This window comes from Drosophila arizonae, chromosome X (genome assembly GCF_054131065.1).
Source record: "Drosophila arizonae isolate 15081-1271.41 chromosome X, UAZ_ARI_1.0, whole genome shotgun sequence".
NCBI classification, from domain to species: domain Eukaryota; kingdom Metazoa; phylum Arthropoda; class Insecta; order Diptera; family Drosophilidae; genus Drosophila; species Drosophila arizonae.
Window position 1 is genome coordinate 23,891,977 of NC_142927.1, and position 19,329 is coordinate 23,911,305.

Here is a 19,329-nt window from a genome sequence, read left to right on the forward strand (position 1 = left end):
AAAAAGTCTGTAAAAGGGTCTGTAAGGAAGACTGCTAAAGAATCTGTAAAATGATCTGTAATTGAGTCTGTCAAACAGTCTATAAAAGAGTCTGTAAAGGATTATGTAACAGAGTCTGTAAAACAGTCTGCTAAAGAGTATTTACAAAAGTCTGTAAAATAATCTGTTAGCGTCCGTAGCAAAGTCTGCTAGAGAGTCTGTTAAAAAGTCTGTTAATGGACCTGTGTAGTCTGTAAAATAATCTGTTAATGAGTGGGTGCAGAGTCTGTAAAAGAGTCTGTAAACGAGTCTGTAAAGGAATCTGTAAAAGTGTCTGTAAAAGGACATGTAAAAGAGTCTATAAAAGAGCCTGTAATAGAGTCTGTATAAAAGTCTGTATAAGAGTCTGTATGAAAGTCTGTAACAGGGTCTGCTAGAGAGTCTGGTAAATAGTCTGTTAACTAATCTGTGCAGTCTGTAAAATAATCTGTTAACGGGTCTGTCGAGAGTATTTAAAAGAGTCTGCAAAGGAGTCTGTAAAAGTCTGCTAAGGATTCTGTAAAAGAGTCTGTTAAACAACAAAATCTGTAACTAAGTCTGTTAAAGCGTCCGTAAAAGAGTCTGTAACTAAGTCTGTTAAAGAGTCTGTAATGGAGAGTCTGTATAGAAATTTGTAAAAGAGTCTGTAAAGAAGAAAGAAATGAGTCCATAAAAAGAGTCTGTGAAAGGGTCTGTTAAAGATTCTGTAAAATATTCAGTGCAGTCTGTGCAGAGTCTGTGCAGAGTCTGTGCAGAGTCTGTGCAGAGTCTGTGCAGAGTCTGTGCAGAGTCTGTGCAGAGTCTGTACTGAGTTTTTTTTGGATGTATTATCAGAGTAGGTGTGGTTATCGGCTGCATGCTCGAAGTAGCCCAGGGTATTGCCAACTGAGACACAGTTCATAAATACTGCATGCAGAGCTGGCCTTTGCCCCAGCATCAACTGTGTGGCAAGCACCCAGCATGAGTGCAACAAGCTACTACGCGACCGCCTCGACTCTTCACGTTTACACAGTTGGCCTTTTAGCGCTTGATTGAGTATTATTCATCGAATCGGGCAGAGTATTTGTACAGCTATATGGGCATACATATAAACACACGCTCGATGGCAAAGTGAGCAGAGGTTTATTGAAATGGAGTCGTGCTCCTTTTGGTGGCCTGGGTGGCCTTTCATCAAGTATTTCTTTGACCGTTATTGACTTACAGCCAAACGTAATATCCTACCAAAAAGGGAACTCATTCGCAGCGCATGTCAAATACACGCGGGTGGTCAGCCGTAATTTAAAGCTCCCACGTCACTCACACTGCACTCATCCCGAACTCAACTCCCGACCCGTGGCACAAATGAAATATATAGGAATTCATATATATATATATATATATATATATATATATATATATATATATATATATATATATATATATATATATATATATATATATATATATATATATATATATATATATATATATATATATATACATATATATATGAAACTCATATTGAATTTGGGATCCGGATCTTTTTCATTGTTTTTCATAGATGTCATTCGACTAAATTATTAAATAATATCTCTTTGGCTCTGGCTCTGCCCCTGGCTATGTCCCTGACTGTGATGCTGTACCTGTTCTTAATAAACGCGTTTCGACACGTATTTGCATTCATATGGACCGACAGTGCATTATTGCATTTCATTATTAATTCGAATTTTACGCTGAATTTCAGAGTATTCCGGCTACCCCTGTCACTCTCCCGCTCTAGATCCGATTGCATTTCGATTGAAATTTTTGTGAAATGTTTTTCCGCAGCTGTGATATAATCGTTTTGATTTGCTCATTTGCTTGGCATTGACTATCGTTTGACATTGGCATAATTGACCTTAATTGAAGGTGATTTAAAGAACGCTTTGCGCTGATGGCGTCTCATTCGTCTAATTAACACATCTAAGTGTTGTATCTCATTAGCCATCGGGCAGTCAATATTTGCGTTTATTAACTCACAAGTCCTTCAGTCAATTGGCCCTAAGCTAAGGCTGGTGTGTGGGTGTCTATGTGGGTGTGTCTGTGAGTGGGAGGAGTAACTAATCAGTGCATACCAGACACTATCACCTGCATCGCATTCAGTCCGACAAATGCTATTGTTGTTATTATTTAATTCTATCCCATGGCTATTTCTGCACTAAGGAACAATGATTCAGCCCGGGCAGGTGCTGCCGCACAATGGCAAATGCAGCTGCATATTCGCTCCGACACAACAGCAATTGGGTTGCTTTTCAAAGTCGCCTCCCTCCCGGCTAACCCCCTTCCCCCCTGGATGTAATTCTCAAATAATGAGCGGCAAGTCATTAATGACCAAATACAATACATTTTCAAATCGAATGGACACGGACAGCATTTCAACATTTGAGCCTTGGAGCAGCGTAACGTTTGACCGATTTACGTAATTCATATCCAAAATGTTGACTTCTACGCACTAGCCCACAAGGCTTTAAGAGCCTGGAATTTACATATATATATAATATCCTGAACCCATGGAAAATGGGTTTAGTAAAAATTTATGTAGTTGGCGAATGTAAAGTCGCTTATCAAATACGCAATATGATTTTATCATATTTTTTTCCTGTTTATCGATAATAATCGATACATTTACTGCGCTTTTCGAGCGTAGTCTGAATATTGTAGATATATATTTGAGGAACATAAAGATTTCGTAATGCACACTCTTTGGCTACCACGCCCCCTTTGTCACTAATATGTTAAAAAAAAACTTATCTCAAGTACTAGAGATTTGTGCTTTGAATAATGCACTCATTTTAATGTTATTACTACATTCTGAAGATGGTCCCACTGCAAGAAAATTTGCTTAATAAATGCGTTCCCATGGCAAAGCCCGCATCGCAGCACCAGCGCAGTCGCTGCTTTGGGCGCTAATGCCTCGAAAAGATATCGCATGGCTAACAGTCTGGCACAGCTAGCTGTGATATATGATAAGTGAATATATATATATGTATATGCATATAGACGCAACGCAAATGCAGATGCTCAAAATGCAGCTGCTGCAGCTCAATTCGATCCGATTGATATCTGCAGATGGCAGCCAGAGACAACAGCATGCTGCGCCGCTCCCCTCCCTCTCGCCAGACAGCCGCTTCTCGGCTCACATGGCCAAGCCCTCTGCGTCGAGGCTCGAAGGAGTTGTGTGCTGATAATGGAAACAAGTGCAGCAGCTACTCAAATGCCAGGTCTGCGTCATGCAGACACAAGGAGCTTCAGCTGTAAGCACTCTATATCTTATTATGCATTATAGCAGACACTATAACCGTACATTTCTTAAGCACCCACTGTGCTGCACTTTCATTGAGAGTCTGTTCAACATCAATTTGCTTGCAACTCAAGCAGCAAAATTTACCTCGAACCGGCTCAGAGTTGTGTTGACAGCTCGCTTGCATGTAATATTATGCTATCAAGTAATTGGCATACATATACATATGCATGTACATGCATCTGCTCATATTTAGAAGTTATCCACTTCCAGTTGGACTGCGCCCACAGTCAAAAAATTACCCCGGATCGTTTACATTGCATTTTTTTTTTTTTTTTTTTTTTTTTTTTTTTTTTGCCCGTGACACCTAATCGCCGTACAAATTGTCTAGTGCCTAGAGCGGTCAACAATGCAAGCCACCCTTAGAAGTCGACAGCTTAACCGGCCATCAGGGCGGGGGCTTGTTTATGACTGTGTGCGTTGACGCTTTTGTTTGCATGCCGCAACAGATGTTCAGCTGCCGCACGCGCCCGCTCCCTCTGGGGCAGCTCCTTCTATCGTTGACCTTTTCGGACTGAACGAAATTTTTATTTTGCGGCCAGGTGGCCAAGGATGGGAGAGGGTGACGCGGAGAGGAGCAACGAACGACGTACATTGTTTAATTGGTATAAATTAAACAAACGCCACCGTTCAACGAGGCGTTGCCCTTGCAAGGTGTGCGGGGCGTATACGTAATGTGCCCCTTTAATAGCCATGCGGTCTGCGGTCTGCGAAACGACCTGCTGCCTGCTGTCTGATGTCTGATGTCGGCTGTCCGCTCCCTGCTTAAGTGCTCGGACAGTGCTCACAGTTAAGCATCAAACCCAAATCAAAATAGACGCCGTGAAGGGCAATCAGTGGCTGCGCTGGCCAATGCAGGTAATTCAATTTGTAGTCGAATGTCGAATGGGACCGGTGAGCAAATTACCAGACTATTGACCGTAAATCAGATTTGCCAGCGGCCACACGGCTGCTCAGCAACAATTTAATTAAACTTGATCGCACCTCAAGTGCGCAAATCGAGCTGAGCTATATAAATGATATTTAACCAGCCATAGACCGAAACTTATACGAGCTCCAAGGCAATGGGCCAATCAAAAAGCCTTTACTTTGGGGGCACTGAGGTCAGACAACAAGCGGAGCAACTTTGCGGCCAGTGAGCGCATGCTGAAGTGAATGCCGAGCCGGTGCTGGTCGAGCATCTCATTTGAGCACTCGGCATTCAGGTAACCTTCGCTGGCCCAGTCAGGCACATAATTGCAAAATAATTAACGCGCGTTTCAAGGCGCTGCCATTGGAGCTGGCACTGCCTGTGGCTGGCTGTGGTTGTGGCTGTGGCTGTGGCAATGCATCAAGGATAACGCCGCAAAATCAAAGCGGCATCGTAATGAGTAAAGGCAAATGCAAAATGCAAAATGCAAAAGGCGAAAGACGAAAGACGAAAGGCGAAAGGCGAAAGCGGCAGCAGCAGAGGCAAAGAAAATCAAATGACTGAGCGATGACAGCCGCTTGCTGCGATGGCAGGGCGCGCGGCCATGTCCTGCCAACAAGGACGTACAGCAGGATATTCGCTACGTCCGCTCAGCAGGTGGCTATATCGCCGATGCCATAAAGCGAAAAGAATAATAATATAGATACAATTAGAGCTGTGGCAATCGGGTGTACTAGGCTGGGCCATGCGCTGGCGGCCCAGGCCCTCTGAGTGCAACCTGGCGACAGTCACCTGCATATAATTAATTGCATTGCCGCTGACCTTGGCAGTGTCTCGCCTGTGACGCGACTGTGACGCGACTGTGACGCGACTGTGACTTGGCTGCTAAGCGTTGCCCTGCTGCGCGCTCTAATTAATATATCACGTATACGCCAGCGCAGCCAATTCGAAAGTCGACGCGCAATTGGTATTTGCCAGGTCGAACTGTCGACCAACTAGATTAATCTAAAAATAGCAGCTGCTAAGTGTCGAACCAAATTAGATTTACAATATCATTACACGAGCTAACAGCTCGAAGGACAAGCTGACTTTGGACATCTGTTCCCTGGTCACTTGATTTATGACTGCACCATGACTGCGACTGGCAGACCTTTAAAACTCGATTGCTCTTCAATTGAAATGATTTCTCAACTGAGTACTGTAAATTGCATGCAGCTCAGCTTGAATGGGCGACAGTTAAAGGGCAGTGCACGCGCTGAAATAGAATACATTGGCAATGCTTCTGGATGGACAGGAGTCGTGTTTTTCATATGTGAGCGTAAGAAGGGAATATTTATGGAAGCCTGGGTCAGTTACAGTACAGCTGTAGGCTATGAGATCTTAGGTTCTCGCTCTACTCTCCTGTTATTATGTACTTGAGCTGCTTTGAATAAATCTATTTACTTGGCATCTTGTTAGAGCTCAGTAAACCATCAACAAGAGGTAAGGCCAGCCAAGTTTGCTTTCTCATTGGCTGACAGAGGTGTCCAGCTCAAACATCTGGCAGCTTGCAGCTGCGCTGCTAATGCGGCTAAGCGCACAGAGCGCTCTTCAAACTCAGCCAAGTGGCAGGCAGAGGTTTTGCTGCATCAGCAGCAGCTGGTTCATTATCGCTAGCACCGGCAGTCCGGCAGTCGGGCAGTCGGGCAGTCGGGCAGTCGCTTGCTCGAGCACAACACTTGCCATAATTACTTAATTTTCTTTGCCACAATCGGGGCCTGGCAGCTGAGTCGAGAGTGAAATGTTTTTTGCATTGCAAACGTCGCTTGACGTTGAGGCCATTGTTGTGTCCACGTCTTACGCACTGCAGCCGCCTTTTGAGTAGCGTTTCGAGAGCGGTGCTGTTGGGGTATACCACTCGTACAGCTCGAGCCGCCCCACTTGACATCCCACGCAACACATTGTTTCGCTTATGAAATATGCAACAAGTTGTGCGCTAATCAGCTGTCCGCCCCAACAACGCCGTGACTTGGCCCGTTTGTTATCGGTCTCTTCATTTTGCACTCTCTTTGAGCTCAGTGGTCCCTGACATTTGATATGCTATTAAAGCATCCATTCTACGGCACATCGCATCACTTGTCAGTGCCAAAGGACTCTTCGCTTGTTAGAGCACACTTGCTCCTGCTAAAGGCTAACCACTTCACTAAGCAGAACTTTCATTTTGCTATGGATATGTTTTTAGCACTTATCGATACTATAATAACCATATCTGTGCATTTACTTATTTGCAATGCCATTGATATCTATCTCCCTTTAAGTTGAGTGTGAACTATATATCGTATATGGGTGAATAGAAGGCCCAACTGCACTCGAATCTCAATTCGTAGTTATCGATAACTGTGATAAGACATTTTCTGACTCTTAACTCTCAAGTAAGATAGTTTTTTTCAGCATAGACTTAACTTTGTGACATAAAAAATTAAGATCATCAATAACAATGCAAGTCCATTAAACACCTTTTTTATCTACTAATTATGTAGACATCGATAGCAAAATTATGATCGATAAGCCATTTTATAGCTGCAGCTTAATTCACTGATAATTATCTTTTCCTATAGCCAGTAACAAAACACCCCGAGCTATAAGCCTACCGTCTTGCACATCAGGATTCGATAAACATAACATCGATAGCTATTGCATTACTACTGAAGATCCTCTTCTACTAAATTCAATGTACACTAGGGCTTATACAATATGTACCCGTATAGTATGTTCTGCAAGTGCCAGCTCTATATTGTTATCGATAAATATGTCAAAGAGCACTCGCTATCGATATACATCATTCTGTAGTAAAATGTTGTGGAATAAACTTTTTATAATCAGCTGGCTAGATTTCTCAGATCAGATAATTCAGGTATGCTTTTCAGTAATTCCCAATTGTGGAAATATAAACGTTTTAGATATGAGTTGAGCATGATAAAATATCGTGATTATTGGATTGAGTTTTCAATGCTTATGCAAGTGAATGAATGCATAATTGGGCGATTTAAATGAACACAACATTTCGGTCAATGTCAATGCGAGCATGTGTGTGTGAGTGGGAATGAGCGAGTGTCTGTGGGAGTGTGTGTGTCTTTGGCATAATTAAAGGTATAATAAAGCATATTCAAGACAGCAAGTCGAACGGTCAACGATTGCTGAGCTGCCTCTAGCCAGGGTGGGCCTAATGACGCATTAAGCACTCGCATCAAGTATACGCCCCGCGGCACTCACACACTTTATCTATGCCAGCGTATATCTGCTTGTGTCTGTGCGTCTGTGTGTGTGTGTGTGTTTAGTAGGAGCATTGCTTTAATGAATAACTACTACCTGTGTCCATTTGCTAGCTCCGTCTCGGCCAACAGGTCGTGCAGCAGCAGCTCCTCGCTGTGATAGCTGGCCGACCTATTGAGGGTCTCCCGCTCGGCGACAGCATCGGGATTCAGCTGGGCATTCGCCATGGCCAGCAGGTCTTTTGAATGGCACGGTAATGTTGGATGCTGTTGTTGTTGTTGTTGTTGCTGATGTTGATGTTGATGTTGTTGTTCTTGATGTCGTTGTTGTTGTTGTTGTTGTTGGTATTCGTGCTGGCGCTGCTGTTGTTGCTGCTGCTGCTGTGATGTTGCGAGAGATTTTGAGCTGACACTGCCTCCAACGGGCAATAAGTCCATAAAATGTTTAAGGCGGCGTAATCTCCAATTGTTGTTGCCTCTGTTGTTGTTGTTGTTGTCGTTGTTGTTGTCGTTGTTGCATATCATATTTTGTTGTAGATTTGAGCCAGTGGCCATAAAACATCATCATCAACAGCAGCAGCAGGAGCAGCAGGAGCAGCAGTAGGAGGGGCGACGGAAGGAGGAGCAGCGGGTGGGATGCGTTGCAGCAGGAACACAAATTACACACAATTATGTATGAAAGCGTGGGTGCGGGTGTGTATTGAAGTGTGTGTGTGTGTGTGTGTGTGTGTGTGTGTGTGTGTCTGTGTGTGTTAGTTAAAAAGCAACAATTGCTCGCCTTGTATACATTGTTATACGTATGTATGTGTGTGGACGCTTAGGTACGCAAATATGAATACATATATACATTGAACATATAATATATATGTATATGTATATAATATATGTGTATATACTTATATGTATATGCATGCACATTTCACTTGCACGTTTTGCTTATTGGATTTCATCGCTTAGCTTTTATTACCCACCCAACACCCCCAACCCTAATGCACGAAAGAGCCCAACCAAAAAAAAACACGGTTGAACGTTGCAATCGGGCATTACCGACTGCAGAATACTCATTCACGGCCCAAACGCCGCATGTTATTCCATTTGACATACCCCCAATCGGCATATTTGTCCGCGAACGGACTAGGAAAATGTTGGTACTTCATAATACGAGGGTATTCATGAGCATATACTAAAATTTTCAAGTCTCTAGTTGTGAAATGGCATTCGGACAGACGAACGGACATTCCACAAAACCAATATACTCAATTCATTCGATTCGTGAATGAGTATTAAAATGTAATTTAGTATTTCTTGTTCCCCAAAATGTATACAATATATATCTACATACATACATATGTGTGTTGCTTCTGTACAATATAGCTGAAGCGTTTTTATTTCATTTTGCTGAACTCGATTTGGTTTGTTTGTTTGTTTGTTATTTTGTTGCTTTGTTTTGCATTTAGTTGACAGGCAAAATGTAACTGTTTTTATGGTGTTTTCTTAATGCGCCATAAAATGGAAACTTTTCGCGAAGTGGCTTTTGGGCTGGTTTTCGTCTGTTATTTGTTACACTCTCTGCTTCGGCTCTTCTTTATCAGCCCTTCTGCCCAGCACGCAAATATTTCCATTTCCATTTCCATTTTAATTTTTGTTTTTATGTTTTCTGTTTTCAGTTATTTTATTTTTTGTTTTCCCTGTTCACATTTACAAAGTTATTTCTCGGCTTTCGTTAAGATTCAAGTTGGAAAACGCATGCGATTCGGGTTGGTGGATGCTTTTGGTGTGGGCCTAATGAAATTGTGGGTCTCTGGTTAAACGTTATAAACATTGGGTAGCATAGGTAGGTATACATAGGTGTTACTTGTGGCTGTACCACTTATGTAGCTAAATAGTATGCCGCATGCTCCCAAGCAATGGCAACACAATTGTCAAACACTCTTATACATCATTGTTGTTATGCAAGCACATTTATACAGTTCCGTGTGTTGGATAGAAGCCATACACATGCCTTCTGTACAAAATATGTCCATATGTCCATATGACAGCTCGCCGAGCCCATCTGGCTGTCAGCGCTTCAAATATACCTTATATAGTACAAAATTTGTGTGTACAATATTTATGTTCTATATATAAATCATATTCCATTCAGTGAAGTAGATCAATTTCGATATATATATATATATTATTAATCTGAGCAACAATCGTGCTCGGGTAGTCTTAGCTTCGATAGTCGATAGCCATCGATAGGTCTTAAGTGTAAGAGATGCCAAAATCGAAATCGTATATGAAATCAAATTCAACTTAATGCCTAAACATAATTTAATATGTACTTAAATTTAATCAATCTCTAAATCGCTTACCTTTTTCATTAAAAATATTTAGAAATAAAAGGAAAAGTTCTTAAGAATAGCAGAAGAAGTAGCATATGTAAATAGAAATTGTGAACATTTACAGGGCATTGTAGAGTCAGGCAGTCGCTGCTGTATTGCCCAAACTCAACTTTGTGGGCATATCTTAGGAATTAGCAAAAGTTCGAAGAAACTTTTCGGAATTCACCAACTTAACTTCAGATTTGACGTTGCTTTGAAGTTGATAATATTTTAATTATTTGTTGTTCATAAAGCCAGACCGAGCATTAGCAGTAATAATTCATATAATATATATACATACATATATGAATATTTAATATATATGGCATATATACATGTATATGTATACACGATTTAGTCTGCTTATTGAATCATGTTTACACCCCAACAATTGTGGCTATTCTCAGAATATCGCTGCCATTGTTGTTATTCTTGTGATTGTTGTTGTTGTTGCTGTTAGCTGTTGTTGTTGCTTGTGAAGTTTTGAGCAATTTTTCATTTATTTGTGCGAGGCTTTTGAATTGTTCATGTGTGCTTCCTGCTACAAGGACAATTGTCTGATATCTGTGAGTGGGTGTCCGTCTACCGTTGCTTATGTATGTGTGTGTGTGTGTGTGTGTGGGCGCATGTATACGTGCGCTGCTGTTGCTGTTATCTGGATGTTATTATTTTTATAATACCCTTGCCAAGGGTGCTCTCAATTTGTCACACAGGGAATCGTATTTAAGACTTGACTCTCTCTCTCTCACTCTTTCTCTCTCTCTCTCTCTCTCTCTCTCTCTCGCTCTCGCTATCTCGGTTTTCTGTAAGATAGATTTGTCAAATACAAATATAGAATAATGTTATATATGTTGCAGCTGCAGCCGGTCATAAAGCTCAACTCTTCCACCATATACATATGTAGGTAGTTACATAGATGTGTGTCTGCGCGTGCTGGAGAGCATTTAATATTCGGCAAGTCGGCGTTATAGATAAGCCCTTGTTTTTATTGTAATTTAATGAGTTTTTTGCCCGGGGATGCAGGCCAAAACTGAGCTCGCAGCTGAGCAAAACAACAAAAAACTGATTAAGAGACTGATTGCTGCCAGTTGGCAAAGTGTGTGTGTAGATGCGCGTGTGTGTCTGTGTGTGTGTGCACACGTATGTGCGCCCATGTGGGCGGGCAAACTCATCTGAAAGTCGGGCAGCCAGCGACATCTGCCTGGCAGCTGAGCTGTCACTACGGCGTCTTAATCAGAGTCGTGCTCAGCCCCGCCTGGCCACATACAGCGCCCACAATGAATTTGTATCGATGTGCCAGCGGCCAAATGGGCAAATCAAGTGCAAAACTTTGTTGCAGCTTGTTCTTCGATATTCTATTTAGCAGCTCGCCTTGGCATCGCATCGTGCCGAAGCTAATATTTTTGGCAAGAGATTGGAGAAATTTTAACGCACGGATGTTTCAATTAGCAGCGCCATCTGGCGGCTAGAATGAATCGTAACTAAGGATCGTAAGGATCGCACTTAACCTAACTTGCTTTGAAAATCGAGTGACAAATATCGTGAATCCATGCTCAGCTCTTGAGGTATCTGAATATCTGAATGTCTTCTTGGCATAGATGCTCCAAGTTTAGACTGAAATTCCCTTAAACAGAATCGATCCAATAAATCCTGGAGTTAAGTCTCTCTTCTCAAAGAGGAGCACATATTTAAGGTAATATTAAATTTTATTAAATTTCTTTGAATTTCAATGTAAAATATGTTTAGTTGTTTAAGCTAACATCACGAAGCTTTTAAAGCCCATAAACTGAGTCATATGCTATAAGAATATTTGATAGATCCTATTCAGATAGTTAATTCACATTTTGTAAATATGTATGTATATAAGAAAAGCTTGTGTTCGTGCCTCAGATGTAACTTAATTTAAGTTTAGGGCTAACACATACTACTCAGTCGGTAGGTATATAGAATATGTATCTATATATATATATATATATATATATATATATATATATATATGTATAAATGTCACTTTGATTATTAATAAATCAAATGGGAGCCCTGCCAAAATGGAAGTAAGTTGTCAGAAACGTGGCTGTCATGTCAAAGTTGTTAGCAATGAAGTCTCTGGCGACATGTTGCACACACACACAAACACTGAAAGAGAAATGGATAGCAGAAGGATGAGAGAGTGAGAGAGAGAGGGTGTGGAGAGGGTGGAGGTAGGGCGAAACACACTCGTTAGTCACCTAGCCTATGCAATCCCTCATATATTTGCTGACATTAATGTCAATTTCCCAGTAAAATTAGAGAGAAAAGTTTTTCATGCTAAGCTAAAGCTTACTGTACTCGTACCTCTACACACCCACACACACACACACACACACACACACAGATGCCCACATACAGCCGCCGCCATCAGTGCGTGTATACATTATAACCATAGTAATGGCTGTACATGATGAATGAAGTATCTTATTTCTAAGTTACATGTGAGCAACTGGATTACGCAAACAGGGGAAAATGTAGATATGTAATATGTGCAACGCACCCACCCAAAAAATTCATCTGCCATTCCGTATCGAAATACTGAAAACTTCTTAATTAACAAGTAAGAGTGCTCTACTCGAAGTGCTGCTCGACTACGCGTTTCCCTGAACCCTATCGGAGAACTGATATTCCAACTATTCTATTTATAGATTAGATGTTCCAACAACACACACAGCAGCTGGGCAGTTAATATGTGTACACATATATTTCGAAATTTCACAACTTAATCATTATTATAAGAGAGACCCCTTCGTCTGCCTGTTAACAAAACCATTTTAGCCTGATTTTCCCATTTTCAATGAGTACAGGGTATGATCGAAACAGAGCACAGAAAAATTGAATTAGTCCAAGCAAGCGTTGCTTATGCAATGAAAAGCTGCTGGCCTTCCATTTGGAGGCCATACAAAAAATGTTGAATGAAATGCTAGCCAGAGCTCCGTAATAGTTGCCAATTTATGTTATATTAGCTTTTACTACTGCGAATTTAATTAAGTCTGTGGAAATTGAAAGGCTTTCGGCTGGCGTAGTATAAATTTTATTAAAATTATTTTTAGTTTTCATAGCAATATTTGACTCAAATCGAACTTTTGAAGAATCCAACAAACTAATTTAACTTAATTAAAAATGTTGTAAAATTTAGAACTACAAAATATGATTATTAAAGCGCAATTAAATATAAACTTAAATAATTTCTAGCACAATGAAATTCAAATTTGATTTTTATTCAAGTAAAATTGGTGATATTATCTTAAAATTTAGAGCTAAATATTATGCCTTTATTTTATGAAATTATTAAACAAATATATAAATATATTAATTTATTTAAAAAATAAATAAATAAACTGCAAAATAAAATTTTGAAAATTTTTAATTTCTAAAATACATGAAAAAAATGTTATTTTTGAATTTAACTTTTTATTAAATAATCAAGTAAAATATACGACAACACAAAACAAGACAGTCGACAAAAATAACATTTGAAAATATATATTTAAAAAAAAATTAGTATTATGTATTTTTAATTAATTTTATTTAAAGCTGTAATGCTTACAAATAAATGAAAAGATTTGTAATAATAATTTTTTTTAGATAAACTTTATTTTTTAAAAACCAAGAAATTTATAAAAAAAAAAAAAAACAAAATTGTTTAAAATAAAACAAATAGAAATATTTTTGATTATTTTTAATAATTTTGTGCTGGAAATTTACTTTAAGAGAAATTATTCAAATTTCTTTTAAAAAATTATTTAAAATGCACAAATATATATTATCTTTACACTTAAGCTTATACCATTGTACTAGTAGTTGTAATTAATATATAAAAAATACATTCTCGTAGTCTGTCAAGTTCAGTTACAAAATAAAGTCTATAAATTCCTGAATGGGACATGAATTCGAAGATTTTCTGCAATTGATTTGGCAATGAAGCCGATTGACGGCTGAGTAAAATACGTTTTGCAGTTGGCTGGCGAATTGATGCGACAGTGTGAAATTTTTGTGGCAAGTAGCAAGTGGTTTATTTTAATTATGTAAGCCAGTCAGGAGGCAGGAGGCAGGAGGCAGGAGGCAGGAGTATGGGCAAATATGCCGTAAGGCAGTCGAGCAGTTGAGCAGCTGCCAAGACAGAGCTGGGTACTTCTTTGATTTGCGTTGCTTTGCTCAGTTTGTCGGCAACTTTTGTGCGAGCGAAAGTACACACACACACACACACACACACACACACAGAGATACGGGCGACGGAGGAGTCGGAGCAACACGCACACAGGAAATGGAACTTGAGTCAAATTAGCAAACATTTCGGCAAATATTTGTAGGCAAAGTCTCCCTCGACTGCCCGACTGCCTGAGAGAGCCGCAGCCGCTTGCCAATTGGCCAAACGCAGCGATCAAATGAGCCGCAAATGTGTACACAAGTGTATCAAGTTGTAAGCGAGTGCGTGTCACTGAGTGTGTATGTGTGTGTGTGTGCGTGTGAGTGTGTGTCAAGAGAAAGTTTTCCCTGGGTTAGGCCAAGCAGCTGCCACAATGAGTTCGACAACAATTTTGTGCACACAACATTGCTCATGCGACTCGTTGGCTGCTGTGGTTACATAACACACATCACCCATACACACACACGCACACACACACACACATGCACCCAAACACACACATACACTAGAGAGAATCAGCCGCAAAAATATTTAATAGTATTAATCAAGTTAACATTCATTATTCACCGCATGCAATTCAACAAATTCCGTTTGGCTTATTTTGCAATTGCCGTCGATGGGCAGCCACGCCTCCAACACGCAGCCCACCCCCACCTCGTCACCTTTTTAGGGGCGCTCGGTAAACAGCTTAGAGGTCGCTTAGTCCAAGCAGCGTGCCTGGGCAACGCTTGGCTTAGCCAACAGGCGCAGCAATTGAAAAACATCAAGTATCCGCCGTGTGTGTCTATCTCTATTTGAGTGCGTGTGTGCGTGTTTGTGTGTGTTGGTGTGTGTATGTTTGAGTACGCTAAGTGTGTGTACTTTGAACTTTTCACTTTTCATACAAATTCGTTAGCTACGGCTCTTTGCATAACTGTGAGTGTGTGTGCGTTAGTGTGTGTTTAAGTGTGTGTGTGTGTGTGTGTGTGTAGCGGAAGTATGTTTGCTTTACGTTTTGTTCTGTGTGTCCTTAACCAAAAACATGTAGAACGTAGCAGTAGGGTATGACTGACCGCAACATACTCATTCACGGCCCAAACGCTGCCAGGTCCCTTTACCGCTTCGCCACGCCCCCAATGGACGCAGATAAATTCGCCATATCTTATTGATTTGGGACTATCAACCTGAGTATATATTCCAAATTTCAAGTATATAGCACTACACCTACCATGATTTCTGAGATACAGGAAATGCATTTTCCGATTTCCCACGCCTTTAGTGGGCGGAATTGAAGGGCATACACGAATATATGTTTCAAATGTGTCTAGCTGCAAGAGGTTTGCATTCATATGGATAGACGGACGGACGGATAGCAAGACGAAAATTGCTCAAAACCAATATACCCATTTCACTTTCGTAAAGGAGCATAAAGGGAAGGCAAGTCGACTTAAATATACCCTACAAATTCTCAGATAGAATAGATTAAACTATGGCCTGTTTGGCCAAGCGAAACATCGAACTATCGATTCGATATAGAACTTAGTTTATTCACTATCGAACATCGTGCAGCAAGTGTAAAGGCGAATCGCTGCCGTTCCTGCAAAGTTTTGGCCAACAGTTTGCCATTTTATGGCTACAGGATATACAACATGTCAAGAGAGAAATAAAAAATAAAAAAAAACAACGTGGCCATAAATAAAGGAGCACAGCGTGCCTGCTGCTCGACCAATTCTCGTTGGGATTTGAGCTTTAACTGTCTGTGTCTGTGTGAGTGTGTGTGTGTGTGTGTGCTATGTTGATTCCATTTTAGTTAGCGCTTTGTATTTTTTTCGTGATTTTTGTTTTTGTTTTTGGCCAGGCAAAAACGAAATTAACTTGGCCAATGGCTACGACAGCTGCCTCGTATCATTTATTGCTTGCGAAGCTCTAAAGCAAGGCCATTAACTAAACTTTCCACAGCTAACAGTGCCAGAAGCGGGACAGAGTGTTAGTTAATTACAAATGAGAGCTAGCTGAGATGGCCCAATACACCTGGCTAGGTGAAAGAAGTCTTCGATTTGAATTTACTCCATGCCAGCTAACAGCCAAACGGAATATCACAAGAAAACGCTTAAAAGCTGTATTCAAATTGCATTTTCCTATAATAATATATGATGAAAACTGTCAACAACTCGAGTAAGCCCATTAGCAGCTAAGCCGATTTATTAAGAAAAGAACAGAGACTTGCAGTTGGCGCATTCTGCTGACTTGATGCGGCATTTGCATCGAGTCGTTGCAATTCGTTTTTAACGAGCGGCTTGGTTAATTTTTAACAATAGGTGGCGCCACTTAGCTGCCTGGCAACCAATTAGCCTGAGGCCAGGTCGAGATGTCAGCGATGTCAGCAATGTCAGGCAGGCATCTTGGCTTGCCAATGCGCCCGCCAATTCGCGTGGCTAATATGGTAAGTGGTGTGCAGGTCTTGGTATTGATTTTATAACCGTTGACCCAAATTGAAGACGGATACAGAAACAAAACATAACGAACACACACACACAGCACACACACATGCAGCACGTGGAGGCACGCGACTGCAGTAAATCGGCTTCATGCATAATTCAAGTGCACCTCGAAGTCAGGCTAGAGTTTTGCGAGCTTTGTCGCTTGTCGCTTGTCGCTGGAGTCGAATTCTATGATTTCTATAGCAGCGCTCGTATCTTTGATCTCGCTCGAAATGGGCTTATCCACTTTAATGTTGGTTATTTGCTTTTCAAACGCAAATGGCGTAAAGACGGCTTACAGCCGTATTATCATACTTGCATTAATAATATATGCGCCATGTGTGTGTGTGTGTGTGTAGGTGTCAGTGTGTGAGCACACAGATACACTCGGCTACGCTATTAAGTGTTATTAACGTTTTATGTTTGCATTTGCTTCATATGTTTCATGTTGCACATACGCAACGTGTGCCAAGCTGTGAGCGTGTCACTGTTTATTGAGTCTTCTACACGCCACGCCCCACGCCCCACGCCCCACGCCCTCTTCTATGTCCAGCTAACGACGCGCTCACGCAATATTATGACACAGTTGACAGCCGCTTAGCAACTCACTTACTCTCGGCCATATTTTGGCCAACTTGTTGGCCCGGCTTGCCCAAAAGGATTGGGCCATAGTCGGCCATAGTCGAAGAAAAAGAAGAGATATGCGCAACAATGACCACATAGTACAATGAAGTCGTGTGCGTCGGTGTCGGGTCATAAAATTAAGCAACGTAAAGGCCCATTTAATGACTGCGTACTAAAACTCCAAGTACACCCGCTCCCCGCGCACACACGCACACACACACACACACCCACAAAATGTGGGCAATAAAAGAGCATCTAGTCATTCAGTAGCGACGTAATAAGCAGCGGATAAGCACGCAAGCATGGATATTGTCAAAATTAATAAAAATATATAATAAACGCTTTGCTAAAAGCCTCTACCAGATTTCTGTAAAGTAACAGAGCTTGGCATGTTAACTCACTGTCAATTGCTTAGTTGATTACAATATACCAAATGCTAGCATTGTATAAACAATGATAAATTCAGAAAATAAAGTATTTAATTAAAAAATAAAAATAAAATATTCTGCTGCTTCTATAAATATTTAACTACGGCAGACATAAAATAAAACTTTACTCTCGTTAAATATCCGATTTCTCTGGAATGTGGTAAATTAGAATCATTTTAATTCAGTTAACTGTTGAGGATTATGTGAATATTTTGTTGCATGCTCCAACTTTTCGACTTTAGAACTTTTGGAATGGATTTCATGGTGCGTATAAATATATAGAGAATTGCATGCAGTTATTTCGGCTGTCAGTATATCAATCATGGAGGCACTTAAGCGCTCGACTGACTGCCGCTGGGGCTTGTTTGCCTTCATCTCGTTGGAAGCGGTTGATATGCGATGCTGATTCAATAACCAACTGGCCCGAGTAGTTTTGACATGGATACGAATGGCATAAAATCTAGATAAAACGAGCAGGAAGAGCTCGACGTCATGAGATTGGGTGTTGGTAATCTCTTTAGAAGCTGAAGGTGTTCTGATTCCTGTGTCGATTTAGTTCGTAATATGCAACTGTCTCAACTGACTGAATGACTAATGATTGACTGACTGATTGAATTACTGAATGACTGATTGACTTAGTGAAGGGTCTAACTATGTGATTAGCAGCAAAGATAAGAGAATGATTTACAGAAACACTGCTGTACTAGTTGATAGATAGGGTGAATGACTGATTGAGTGACTGAATGATGGACTAATTGTACGATTGACTAAGAGACTGATAAAATGACTGAAACACTGAGTGATTGACTCATAAAAATGCACAAAAGAGAGGGACGAACTGATTGAGTGATTGACTCAGTGATTGACTGTTGACTAAATAAATGCAAGGTTAACAGTCCAAGCATATGATGTACTAACTGAACAGTGTACCGATTGAAGGACATACCAAGTGTATGATTGACTAGTTGAGTGATAAACTAAGAGATTGACTAATTGAACGAATGACCAACTAGCAGATAAAGAAGTGTATGATTGACTTTACTTATTGACAGACTGAATATTTAACTATTTGACTATCTGTTGGCTGACTGATTCAGTGATAGCCCAAAAGATTGACTGATTGAGTCAATGACCAACTTTCAGATAAATAAATTTATGATTGACTTAGGTATTATGAATATTGACGGACTGAATGATTGACTAATGGACTAAATGTATGATTGACTATTTGAGTGATCAACTGAATGATTGACTGCTTGAGTAATTTACCAACTGTCAGGTAAACAAGTGTATGACTGATTAAGTAACTACATGGATTATTGACAAACTGAATGATTGACTAATTGACTAACTAATGAGCACAGTGTATGATGGACTACTGACTCATTGGCTAACTAAGTGTTTGGTTGACTAGGTATATGACTGATTTGATTGACAACTCACTGAAGTACTAGTTAGCTCAGTTAACGACTGAAAGACTGAAAGACGTCACAAGATGGCTGAGTGCTTCAATCCGCGCAGATACATCGTTAAATCAAATACGAAAAGTGAGCCAAAATAATGTCAATTATAGGTATAAGGGAGTACAGGTATATTGTGAGCTATTGTCGTACCTGGATATGGATATGACACCCATTGTCAATCAGTTTTAATGAGGACAGGGTATGTAAGAACTTTCACTGCCACTCGGAGATACTCAGCTTTAGCCTTGGCGAAATAAAAAGCGCATTACAGCGCCTGCCACGCCCTCCATCCGCAACAGCGTCCTGTCACTCGA

At 40.5% G+C, this 19,329-nt stretch overlaps 1 protein-coding gene across 14 annotated transcripts in view; it reads right to left on the minus strand.

Annotated features, from left to right (window-relative positions):
* LOC108618938 (uncharacterized) overlaps positions 1-19,329 on the minus strand; it is a 72,419-nt gene that overhangs the window by 29,008 nt on the left and 24,082 nt on the right. For 12 of the 14 annotated variants that reach the window (XM_089475290.1, XM_089475288.1, XM_089475284.1 and 9 more), the window contains one exon: positions 7,596-7,976. The exons of 1 other annotated variant lie outside the window; for it this stretch is intronic. In XM_089475290.1, coding sequence (XP_089331416.1) covers positions 7,596-7,976 — 381 coding nt within the window. Of the gene's footprint in view, positions 1-7,595; positions 12,991-19,329 lie in introns of those variants that run through there. One more of the 14 variants, XM_018015167.2, reaches the window with a different exon arrangement.